The following is a 12,599-nucleotide window of genomic DNA, read 5'->3' on the forward strand; positions in this document are numbered from 1 at the left end:
AGGGGTGTCATGGGTGGGAAGAAATAGCTTGAACACCAATAGGTGGTGGATATTTGGGGGTGCGCACATGTATGTTCAAGACTGAACATTCAACCTCCTAAGCAGAAGTTGCTGCTTGTGAATTACAACTGGTAAGGGGGCCAGATGTAGATTTTACTACCACCTGGAGTAAATCACACGTTCTCCAGTGAACAAGGGGCTGCGAGACAAAAGCAATGCTGAGGAGCCCGCTTGTGCCTTGTCCTGCACACCAATGGGTTGCGCTGGGAGAACCAGAGCCTGGCAGCTGGAGGAGGAGCTGGTGCCAAAAAGGTCTTAAAAACCACCAAAACAGGGGTCTGGGAAGAAGATTAAGATCTTGGCTGGAGGAAAGATCCTGGAAGTGCAGGCTCTTCAGGGAGACGAGTGCCAGGAGATGGTGAGGGCCCTTGGGCAATCCCACCATTGGGTTATTAATAAGCAGCTTTATGTCCCCGAGGAAGACAAAACCAAAACCATTTAACACATACAGATGAGAGAACAGAGTCATTTTACATACTGTCAGTGGTGGCCAAGAGTCTGGGTTTTCAATTTTTTTAAAACTTTTATTTATTTTTTTAGAAAAGGAATAAACTCTGCATGGTAGAGTGTATGGTATCATTTCAGAACAGAAAAAGTGATGTGGAATGGATTATTTTCCCAAACTATGTAAAGTTGAACCTAAAATCGTTTGTAAATCAACACTCGTTACCATGTAAGACAAAGGAAAACAATCAACATGGGTTTTGTTTGGTACAGATTTCCTCTACCACTTCAGCCTGAATTTTCCCAAGGTTGGGGAGGAAAGGGGGGCAAATCCTGCCCATTGTCCTAACCAGAATTGTACTGACCAAGCTTTGTGCTCTGAGATCTAGCATCATATGGCTTTATATATGTTCCTAAGTGAACAGTGCAACATCATCACCATCTTAAGCGTTTATTCCACATTCAAACTGTAACTGAACATCACTTTGAAACCCTCTTCCACCCCCAAAACAACAACAACAACGAAAAGCAGAAAGTCTCCAGCAATGAGATTTCATCCCAGAAATCTGTGTAAACTGTATATCAGGGTTGGGTAGCAGCACAGAAAACAAAAGATGTGACAGTGTGATTCAATAGTGTCTCTAAAGACTACTGTGAGACTGTCATTCTTTAGTCTGCATCTTGCAATCACAATTTGCTTTTTCCCTGCAAACAGTATAAAGCAATTTAAGAAACAAAAAAAAAAAATCAGACTCAAAACAAAAGGTAGAAGCCTTTACGGAAAGGTAAAGCTTCTGCTTAGCCTTGAGTGGTTGCTATTAGAAACAGATCTCTGCAATCAGAAGCTTATCTTGAACGTATATACACGATTTTGGTGGAAAGGGATGCAGACAAGGATGGGAGCCCTCCTAGCAGACCCTCAGGCCTGTAGGTCAACACTATGCTGCCTTTCTGAGCTGAAGAAACAAGGCAGATATAAGGGTTAGGCACGCTCCAGGCTCTTGGCTCCTCTATTCCTTGGCTGCATGAAGGCTGAGAGGAGGAGGAGGAGGGAGCAGGAGCACTGGCAAGGGCCCCCTCTCCTTGTTCTGCAGCCGAGCGAGTGACACATGGGTTGCAGCGATGTGGGGCACTGCACCAGGGAGGTTAAGTGCACGCTTCTCTCTTTCCCCCCTCTTCCCCAATCCTGTTGGAATGTATCTATATCTGTAATTAGATAAGTATTGATAGTAACTGTAAGCTAGTATAGTCACCCTCCCCCTTAAAATGGAGGGAGAACCACAGCATCAAATTCCCATTTGTCCTGACATGTGTAACCTTTCCAGATCCTATAAAGCAATCATATGCAGGCATTTTACACACTAGAATTTAAAGGATTCAAAGCTGGTAAAGAAACCGGATGTTTCCTGGCCTAACTGAAGGAAACAATAAAACTGATTAAAGCAAGAGCGAAAGAAAGTAAGCATTAGTGTGTTTGTATCTTCTGGTATGTCCCACTTCTCTATGTTCTGCTCACAAGCCCTTTCCATACTCTGAGCAAGCACTCCCAAACTTAGAGAGGTAAGGCTTCAGCTAAAATCTCACAGTCGAGATTATAATTTATTTCATAGAATTACCATAAATTTAAGTATTTGACTTTGCCAGATACGTGTGGGGCACGTGAAGGGCAAGGTTAAGTGAACCAGCACAGGAGAAGATTGGACAGGGGTGTAATCCCACAGGATTAACAGCAATCAAATGATGTCCATCAGCACGGCGTTAGCTTAGTGTGTATGTAGCACTGGGGGACTTGGATGAAACCCTCCAGATTTCTGGGTGTCCAGTCAGAACCAGGGAAGCTGCAAGAAGTTTTACTGTAAAACTCCAGTACTGAAATGTCTAAAGGGGCTGGACCTCTAACTTCAATGGGCACTGAGTTTAGGTTCTGCACATTCAATTCTAGTTACAACCCAAACCTTTAATAGCTGATGCCCCTGGTGTTGGAGCCTTAAGACACCTGTTATGCTGCTGAGCCCTACTCTTTTTTCTTTTTTTTTTTTAATAAAACACTGTTTTAAGATAGAGCACAATAAATGTGCTTATTACGCACTCTAACATAGAGCACAGAAATACAACACTACAGAGTGCAAGTCTAACCATCTCCACAGTGGGAAAAGTGCGAAGGTTAAAAATATGCATGTGGCTTAACACAAGATATTTTTAAAAAACATGACATGGAAATCTCATACTAATGCTTTCGTCTTTATCACAAACATGACTGAAAACTTAAGGTCAGTTGCTGATCCTTCTCTCATAGTAGTAGTAGTGTAATCCTTTCAAAAGTACAATGTGTGAAAGATCAGAGAATAAAAAAAGCCCAAGTGTCCAAAAATGATCCCATTTACCACTTTTCCAGTAGTTATGTTTTTCAAGAAGTAAACATGTAAGGTCACCTTGATCTTAGCCATCGGTAACTGAGACACTTGGAAACAGCTAAGCCAACCACCTGGACTGAGATCAGTTCGGTGTCGCACACGCACACACACACGAGTACACACACAAACACCCCACAGGAAAAAGTGCACTTTCAATTGCTGATACAAAAATAGATTGGCACATTCTTTTTGACACAGTGAAGATATCCTCTTTAAAAGCTTTTTCACTTTAAGAAGTCCTCTGGGAACTTGCAGCAGGTCGGTAGAAAAAGCGCTATGAGAATGCACTCACGTGGGCTTCCAGGGTTTGTGTGATGGAGAGAGGGGTGGTCATGGAGGCTGCCCTTCTAATTTTTGCCTATTTTTACAGCTGTAGTCCCCACAGATAGGGCCAGTCCCACCCAGTTTCAGCACGTTAACCATTTACCAACAGCTCAGTCTTCACCTGCCTTGAGAAAGTAATGATAACGTAAATCTGTCAAAGCTGAGAGTCTTGAGTCAATGCAGTATTTCCTATACATTGTCAGAAAAACTGTTCTGGGGAGAGAGAGAGTGAAGTGTCAGGAGTCTGATTTTGCATTTCCAGTAGTAACTGCGGCTCAGGAGAGCCAAGCGGGAACAGTCGGGAGCCCCTTCCCCGCCGGGCAGCCAGTGCTAGGAGTTCTGCACCAAGCGTCTGTAGTGAGGCATCACTTCGTGCTCGGGAAGGTGGAGAGCAAACTCCAAGGCCACCAGCACTGGGAACTCGAAGGCAATCAGCTCTCGCCTGTTCAGCCGGAACTTCTCTTCCAGTTTCTGCAAGGACAGCCGAGGAAACAGAACAAAGTCTTTGTGAATGCGGATATGACTTTCTCGTGCCTTCTTAGAGATGACATGACTCAAAACACGCATGCTGCTGTCACTAAACCCCTGTCCCACTGGACTTGCATGGCTCTAGGTTTAGAAAATGAGAGCAGGATGAAATGGATGTACCGATTCCTTCGTGTGAAGGTGAGCTCCTAAAGCTTAGCCAGCCATGCTATTTCTGACACGTTCATCATTTCGCTCATTCCACCTCCAGCAGCTGCATCTTCTAATGATCACAGTGATCACCACTGCAGGAAGAGGGAACTCCTGCCTTCATGCAAACACTGAAATTACTTGTGTAATGGAAGACATGTGTCTGCCCACAAACTTCCCGCACTGCTTGAAATCACTAATTTTCCTTTCACCATCAGACTGTGTTACAACACCCTATTGGGGAAATTATTTCTGCTACAATTAGATACATTTGATCTTAATACCTCAGTTGTCATCTGCAACAACTATAAGAACAGCAAGTAATAGAAACTACTATCCTCAAGGGAGGATAGATGGGTTTCATAGTTGGCTTTCTGCTGTATTGTACTAGACCTCCCATCTGCTCTGCTGTTCTCACTGGCTTTGGATGCTACAAGCAGGCAGCCAGCTGTTTAGGGATATTTCCCTCCCACCCTTCTTATGATCTCCCTGGCTTGCTACTTCTCTGCCCACTGTGTCTGTGGAAAAACTCAATGTGTCTTAAGGATGGATCAATGTTTTAGGACAGCAAGAGAGGCCAGATCTTCCAACTCCCACCAGGTTGATTCTTTTCCCTAGCTATTCAGAGGGCTTTCTAACAAACTGACTGCCAGCCCAACTCTGTGACTGTGGTAGAACAGCATGAGTCCAGTCCTGCCCCCCAGCCAAGTTCCCACGTCTGTTCAACTGAGCTGGTTGTAGCCAAGTACCCAGCTACACGCGTAGTATGAATGGTGGTCAGATACCTCTCAGACCTCACAGTATCTGACACCAGAGTTTTCAATCACATCAAATGAGCTTCCCACACCTCTGCAGTGACATTGATCACTGCTACTTCCACATAAATGTATAACAAAAAAAGGTATTTAGCTGCCTGTACAGCTGGAAACCTAAAGGACAGCATGACCACTGACAAGCTGGCTTGAATAGACCACATACCGGTATTTCATGTAGAAGGAACACTGGAAACCTACGGATACGTACATCTATAAGATGCTTGACTTCATGTTTTCTGAGGTCACTGCCAATTTTGGCTGCTAAAAGAACACAGGCTCCAGCACAAAGCTTTCTATTCTGCTTGTTCAGCTTCCCCTTGAGAGCGAGCTTCTCAAAGTAGACAAAGGCCATGGCCACCGTGGGCTCTTCAAAACCACACTCTTCTTGAGCAAGCTTGCGCATTTCTCTCTTCAAGCTGAGTAAAGAGACCAGACAAGTACGCTCTGAACTGCGTTTTAAAGCATTTCTTATTTCATGGTAAGAATTATCCTTTCAGAAATTCCTGATTAGTCAAATGGAAGGGAAAAGGAAAAGATAATTTACTGGGCAGATACCTTTATGCTCTGTTTTGGGGACACATTTTACGGCACATTTTAAACTCGCCCTTCCCCTTCACCGCCCCCAGAAAGTTGTGTCACACTATAAAAGCAACTGAAAAGCTTTGATGTTTTTAGCAACAGTATTTCATCAGAGGTCTTAAGCTGCATACAATTTATTTAGTAACAACAGCTTGATTGCTTGTGCTCTACATGCAGCTTTGCTTCTGGTTATGGTTGGTCAAATCCATACCAACAGTCTTCCCATGTACTGCAGTATTGTCTGGTTACAGAGCAACACGGCTCAGTGTCCTCCTCCTTCAGTCTAATGAAATTATCATTACTTCAGTGAAGCAGTATGTCTAGCCTGCTACACTGGAAACAGTGATGAAATACTACAACTCTGCTGTGAAACCGACGTTTTGCTTCTAGCCATGCTCTGGACAAGGCACAAAAGTCAGCATTTCTATTTCCTCAGTCTCTTTTTTAAGCTAAGTGCCATGAGCTTAGAGACCCTGCGTTTGTTTTCTGGGTATTTCAGTATAGTGCGTACCCAGCTCACATTCTCATCCCTTTAGATGTCGCGTTTGACACCTGACTGGTGTGTGTCTGTGTGTTCCCCTATCTTCTTTACTCAGCCCACTAATCAAATCAATCATCTGACTTATTCTGCACCTCACTGATCCTCGAAGATCAACTAATGCTGTGCTTCCCCTCATGTACAGCAGCAATTGCACTGAAATGTGAGACAGCTGCATCACATTGCAGCCTTACCAAGCTTAGCAATGTACCTTCTTATTTTACTGAGGGTTAACTTGATGTGAGGGAACTTCTCCTTAAAGGTCTCATTCATGTCCTTCTTGAGATCTGATGGCTTCACGTAGTCTATGACTGTGGTCTGTAACACATGGTCAAGAGAGAGTTACTCTTCTAGTTTGTAACAAACAACATCATGCAATTCCCAGAAGCAAGGAATACCAAAGAAGTGCCAGTCAGTTCCAGTGCTTTCAGTAGAGGGGAAATTAAGTCTGAATTAGGGCAACAATTTGTGACTGCTCCATCAGAACAAGTAATCTGAAGTCTGAGATGACCATTCAGCACAAGCCTTGAACAATACATACCTTATCAAGATCCTCCAGGTACTGCTAGGAGTGAATTTAAGCTAAATATGGGTGGATAAAACCCAGCTGAGAAGTCTTGTTAAACCAAAAAAGACCACCACAGTAACTGATTTGACAACCAGATTTTGTGTGCATATGTCCATGCAGTTCTGAGACTTGCTGTGAGTTTCTCTCACACTGACTCTGCAGAGGAACTGCTGGTACAAACTGTTGGCCACCACAGACAGCGTACATTTGCTTGCAGTTTTTTTCAATAATTAAAATAGTACAAGGAAGGGCTTGAGGAGGAGACAGAGTAATGGCTCTGGAGAGCAACCGGACAACTCTTGTTACCCAACCATGTTCTCGTCTGGTTCTGAAATGAGCATGAAGTGGAGTAAAACACCTAATTTTTTCCTGCATTTTATTTAGGAGATACAGTACTGAAACAACAATGGATACTTAAAGCAATTGAAAAGAAAGCAGAGCATGTGTTTCCCCTGAACAGCACACAGCAGGATCTGAGGTAAACATACTGTAATAGAGAGGAAAAAAACAGCTTCTTGCCACAGGGTGTTGTTAGGGTCATACATGTTTTAAAATGTGAGCCTTTCTGCTATCTGATTTGCCATGTGAGAACCATTATCTGTCCAGATAAACTGCTTCCCACTACATCGTGGCAGGTAATTCTGCTGGGCAGCTGTTGCTCTCTCCAACACAGCTATGTGTTAAGCATTAGTCCAAATTTTGCTCAGTAAAGAGGATAACTTCTTAAGGAAATTCACTCCTATTAAGGAAAGTCACATCAACCCTCTGCAGCCACCCCTGCTGCTCTCATGCATACAGATGAGCTTGAGCGCAGGTCCGGGCAGACGCTGCAGTGCCACTGAGGTTAAATATTCATATGCTGTCTGGATGCTGAGGCAGGCAACGCGGTACCTTGCCTGAATAAAAAAGAGAGGAAAAGATAGGGAGAAGAAACCTGATCCTACCCAGGGACGGAGGGAAAGGCTTCAACTGAATGTGTGGGTCTGTCTGGTTTTAATCTTGATGAGGTTGGAAGGATATATGCATGCACTCATGTGGCCGTGGCTCTTCGTTGCAGAAAGCTTCTCATGTGGCGGGGCTCAGCCCTCTGAAGCAGGAGAATTAAGATCTTACCGATTACTCCTCTCCTTTCTTTCTCTGTGATATTGCTGCCTGTTTGCCTACTCCTTGGTTTTGCTGCTAGAGGATCATCAGCAAGTCGGGTGCTTCTGACACACAGATACACTGGGAGTTTTATGTGGTTTTAGGAGGGTTCCTCTTAGTACTGCTGTAAAAGGACTACTGAAACAAGCCACATAACGTAATTCACACCAGTGCCAACTGCTATTCAGTGTACAGAAACATCAGTCAATGCTGCTCCATGCTGCTTACTTACAGAGTCAAGAGGCGCTAAGCATATAAAGGTTACCTGCTACTAAATCTGAATATTATTTTAGTTACTAAATCCAAAGTTGATTTCAGTTACTGCCAGCATTTTTTGGTTGTCTTGGGCAATCCTAGAAAGTGAGCTCTCTGTTACTGTGCAAAGCTACACTATACTACACCTTATTCCATGCTTTACTGCAAACCTAACTGCCCATTATTTGCTTTCCATTACCACAGAGCTCCTTAGTTTTATCTTAATTATCTCCCTCAAAGTGATTATGTTTTCTCCTGGCAGACCTGCCTTTGGCTCTCTCCACGTAACCATGCTCCCTTGCACAGAGAAGGAGTACGCAATCACGAACCAACCTCATGTGCACAACAGAAACCAGTTCACAGCAGACGGGGCTCAGCAGCGGAGGGAGGCCTTGGCCAGCCTCTGGACACAGCTGAAGGGCTGCACACAAACCATGCTGGACAGCATGTTTCAGTTGCTTTCACCTCTAGCAAGTAGGTGCCAGTGTGACTCCAGCTCTGCGGGCAACAGTGCAGAGGGGCAGTGAGCCCTGGGCTCTGCCGCACAGCAGCAGCAGCCCTTCAGGGTGTACCTTTCCCCACAGCCGCCTGCAGTCACCGTCTGCTTTACCTGGGGCTCCTCCAGCCCATGGGAGGCTTGCCAGAATTCAGCTGAAATTGTCTTTAGAAGGAGAAAAGCTCTTCGTTAAAACTGTATTTAAAGCAAAGCACTCCAAGGCTTGAGAATAAGCAGAGGGCTTAAAACTGAAAATGGTAAGGAGGTATGGCTATTTTTAAACAGAGAGATTTGTCAATTTTGTCCTGTTGATAACAATCTCCCCCCTCCAGTACTCCGAATATTGCTGCTTCCTGCGAGACAACAAGTCTCTATGATATAAATCACAATAATGAAATCCAGCTGAAAGCTGGTGCGTGCTGGTTTTGATTCATGTAACAGGATAACGGCAGCATGTTTGAACACACTGGCTCTAAGGCAGCTGTCTCAGCTTGTCAGTGCCATGCTGCAGAGTACAGCTAACTGCCCTTATTCTCAAGAAAAGGAATTGTGCAGCTTCTTTCTCCTTTTTTTCATTTCCCTTTGACTTTTTTTCATAGCTGCTGGAGAAGCCTAACTTGGTGTGAGCAGAGGGATCCTCTTTGCCTATAGCTGACGCCTATAGAAATGTATGCGTCGGGGAACCTGCCCACCAGAGAGTCAGGCAGCACAAAAGACCCCAAACATGTCACCTGTTGACAGGTAACTTAAAAGCAGCGCTTCATTAGCGTCTGTTGAGTGATTGAACCAGTTACCCCTTCTAACTGGATACCCGAGCATCCCTCTCACTGTCACACCATGGCTGGGGCACAGTTCTCACGAGGCTACACAGAAATCCCAGTCCCTGACCCTACTCTTGCACCCCGCAAATGGCTCGGCACTGAGCAGCAACCCCCCAGTGCTAACTCTGCCCATGAGGGATGGAGCGGAGGAAACCTCTGGGGTGGCCCAGTGACCCAGAAGGACCAGCTGGGATCTGACATGGGAGGGCTCTGACCTAACAGCATCCTTTGCTGCCTGCTCTCTGCTCAGCATTTACACTTCTCTTCTCTGTTTTAGGCCATTTCATGGTGCTTGAGCTGCCCATGAGTCCCAACCAAAGCTGACACTTTGAGGAGAAGTCATGACTATTAACAATGTGGATTTGTCTGTCTGGAACAATGCTGATATTGCCCATGTAGGAGCATCCTTCCAACACTGATGCCCCAAATTTTATGAAGGGTTTGCAAATATTTCCCTAAAAGGAGCACAGCCTTTTTCTATAGAAACATGCTTTCTTATCCATAATGTTATTCCCTACCAGGCAGGCACTCTGCACTCCCAGAGCTGTCAAGCACACAAGCAAGGCACTGTGAACTACCAAACTGTCTCTCTCATACTCCAATCTTGAATGTTTGTAACTTCTGTCATCCAGAAACGTCTGTCTTGTTTCTCACAGCTTATATGCACAAAAATGCATTTCACTTCAATATTCAGCAATACTCCTTCCTGAGCTCTGCTCATGTTCTCTGTATACAAATCTGTATCTGTGTATTTTAGTTTGGCTATGGAAGTTGCACAAGACAAACGAAAGCCTTGATATATGGTAGCTGACAGACGCCTGGACAACTTGATGAATGCTTTGGCTGGAATCTGTACTCTGCACACTTTTTGCATGGCTGGCAGTTTTGAACTTGAAGGTTAGCTCGTGTGTTATCCACAAGCATTTCCAAGCAGCTGCTTTCTCATAGGAAAGCTGTATATATAGTTTCATAAATATGGGAGGAGGGAGGATGCCTGAAATGGTTGGAAGGACTGGCAAGATGAAATATTGTTGAAAATAAATCCTACTTTGGCACGCTACCAATAAAAGATGATCTAGCCTTGGATGCCTCTATCTCCTGCTTAAGAAGGATAAAATGAGAATAAAATAGGTGAATAAAATGGAAGATATATGATAGGCTCTCTTCAGCTGTCATTACTGTGTACCCCTGCTAAATCTACTTCACAGAGAGCAGAGAGAGGACTGATGCCTTCAACAGACTTTCAGTAGGTCAATGGTAAATTCTCAACCATATAACAAATGAAAAGAAGTCAATGACTGTGCACTGCCTACATACTACACGTGACCAGCTATGTACCTATAGACTGTCAGAAACCAACTTCATACACTTATGGCTGAAGATGCATATATATGGAAAATCCTGATAGAGCTTAAAACAGTGATGGAAAACTGGAGTGATTCCTTATGCATAATTAAAGTAAAAAGAACCACAACAGGAAAAAAAGAAAAGGGGAGACTAGAGATGTTTCTGTTGTTAGTTATTAACATTCAAGGCTCATAAACTGAAAGACTTTGAATTTTAGAATCTCAAAACTGCCTCTTTGAATTAAAGTACATGGAAAGGCACCAGTTTATTTTACGCAGTTAATACACTGGAATCATTCTCAATTAAATGCAGAGTGTCATTGTTACGAAACAGTTGTTTATTGGAGTCTCAGCCAAATCTAGCATCAAACGCATAGAGCGCAGAGTTTAAATAAGACTATACACCACCACTGCAATCCTCTGCTCTGTGAGACTTTCGGGTACAAGGTCAGCAGCTGATAAAAATGCAATTTGGAGATGCTTAATTTACAACTACGGAAGCAACTCGAAGAATAGGGTGACGGCATTGAAGGACACCGTCTGTAGCTGAGTACTCCTGACCTTGATGCTGCTTGTGAAAGACAGAACAGGGGAGCAAGAGCCCGAATGCGCTGTATCATCATGCAGAGCTTTTGTTAGGCTGAACAGCCAGGGCAGCAAGCAGTTCTAATTTTAAAATTACACTGAAGGACTAATCTGTAATAACACAGCCTGGCTGCGCTTGACACCAGTGCAGTACCTGGCAAACGCAGGCTGACAAGTGCTCTAAGAGCACTGCAGGCTTTTGCTACAATCTTTTTTGATTAGTGGGGTAGAGATGTCATTTTATTTTGACATATTTAAACCAATATACTGAAATTGTAGTGAAGTACCCAAACCAGTTTCCAAGTGTACCCCTTAGGCAAGGATAGATGGATATAGCAGGGATGTTATTACAGAAGGGTCACTCATTGTCAGGATGCTACTGATCCAGGCTTTCCTTCTTTTGCTGGAAGTTTCAGCAGTGCACAGCAGCCAGCTAACACACTCCTGTGTTTCTGCGTTACCAACAAAAGCCGGAGTGCAGGGTCAGCCTCATGCCTATTGCAGAGCGAGTGTTCTCCTGCACGGAAGGAGTTTTTTCCTGCTGGCAAGAACACAGGGAGGCCAGAGAGGCACTGACGAGTCTGGATGTATGCTAGTCAACATGAGGCTCTAGCAAAGAAATTACGGCTCTGTCTGGTAGATAAAGTTCCTGTTCTAGAGAGATTTAAGAATCTGCAAGAATTCCTGGTTCAGCGGTATCAGCCAGGAAGACATCTGTTAACATGATGCCTCCCTCCTCCCTCAGCCCCCCAGCATGAATTTTTTCTACCTCTTACTGTTTATATTGTGGCAGAGATTGTAGACTCTCCTACAAAGACAACATAAAGCAAAGGGATTCCTTGAGGATAGACCAGAATTTAAATACTACTAATAGAGTAAACAGAAGACACAGAGTTTGTGTTGGTAAACTATCGAAGCTGCTTTTTCAGCATGACCCAGACAGGCTGTTTGTCTTAGAAAAGCGACAGGGAAGTGTACATCCTTTCAAGCCAGGAACTTCTCTGCAGAAAAAAAAAAGACCAAATCAAAAGCACTTCTCCTTCTCCACAGCCATCTTCAAGGAGGAAACAGAGGACTGACTTACAGTTAAAAATCCCCTGCAAGTCAGGACTAATTCAGCTCAGTAAAATTACAGGACTATAAAGTCAATGTCACTGACGATAAACGTGGGTTCCTCAAAAATGGACAAAACTGTATGTTGAGTGTTAACTGCACATATTTCAGAGTAAAATCCAAGCCAGGCCACACATCCTGCCCATCTTACGCCTCGGGATCAAGCCTGCAGTGTTTACTGATACAGCGTTCACACACAGACCTTAGCAGAGTTTTACCAGCAGAGAAATGCTGGCCTGCAAAGCGCAAGCCAGGCTTCCAGAAGTAATACCCCAGGAGCATGTAGCTCTATCCCACAGTCACAGCATATAGCTATATAGCATAGCACAGAGCATAATATCCCAGGAGCACAGCATATCCCGCATGCTGCAGCTCAGCATCCAGCCTCGCTCATCCACACTGCCATGCATTCACATTCTTCTC

At 44.2% G+C, this 12,599-nt stretch overlaps 1 protein-coding gene across 1 annotated transcript in view; it reads right to left on the bottom strand.

Annotated features, from left to right (window-relative positions):
* Positions 1–2,926: 2,926 nt before the first annotated feature.
* CABLES1 (Cdk5 and Abl enzyme substrate 1) overlaps positions 2,927–12,599 on the bottom strand; it is a 33,525-nt gene continuing 23,852 nt past the window's right edge. The window contains exons 7-9 of the mRNA XM_010023834.1: positions 6,061–6,167; positions 4,941–5,148; positions 2,927–3,713 (exon numbers count right to left, since the gene is read on the bottom strand). Of these exons, the coding sequence (XP_010022136.1) occupies positions 3,573–3,713; positions 4,941–5,148; positions 6,061–6,167 (456 nt within the window). The 3' untranslated portion in view covers positions 2,927–3,572. The remainder of the gene's footprint in view (positions 3,714–4,940; positions 5,149–6,060; positions 6,168–12,599) is intronic.

Source organism: Nestor notabilis, unplaced genomic scaffold (genome assembly GCF_000696875.1).
Source record: "Nestor notabilis isolate BGI_N333 unplaced genomic scaffold, ASM69687v1 scaffold33341, whole genome shotgun sequence".
NCBI classification, from domain to species: Eukaryota; Metazoa; Chordata; class Aves; order Psittaciformes; family Psittacidae; genus Nestor; species Nestor notabilis.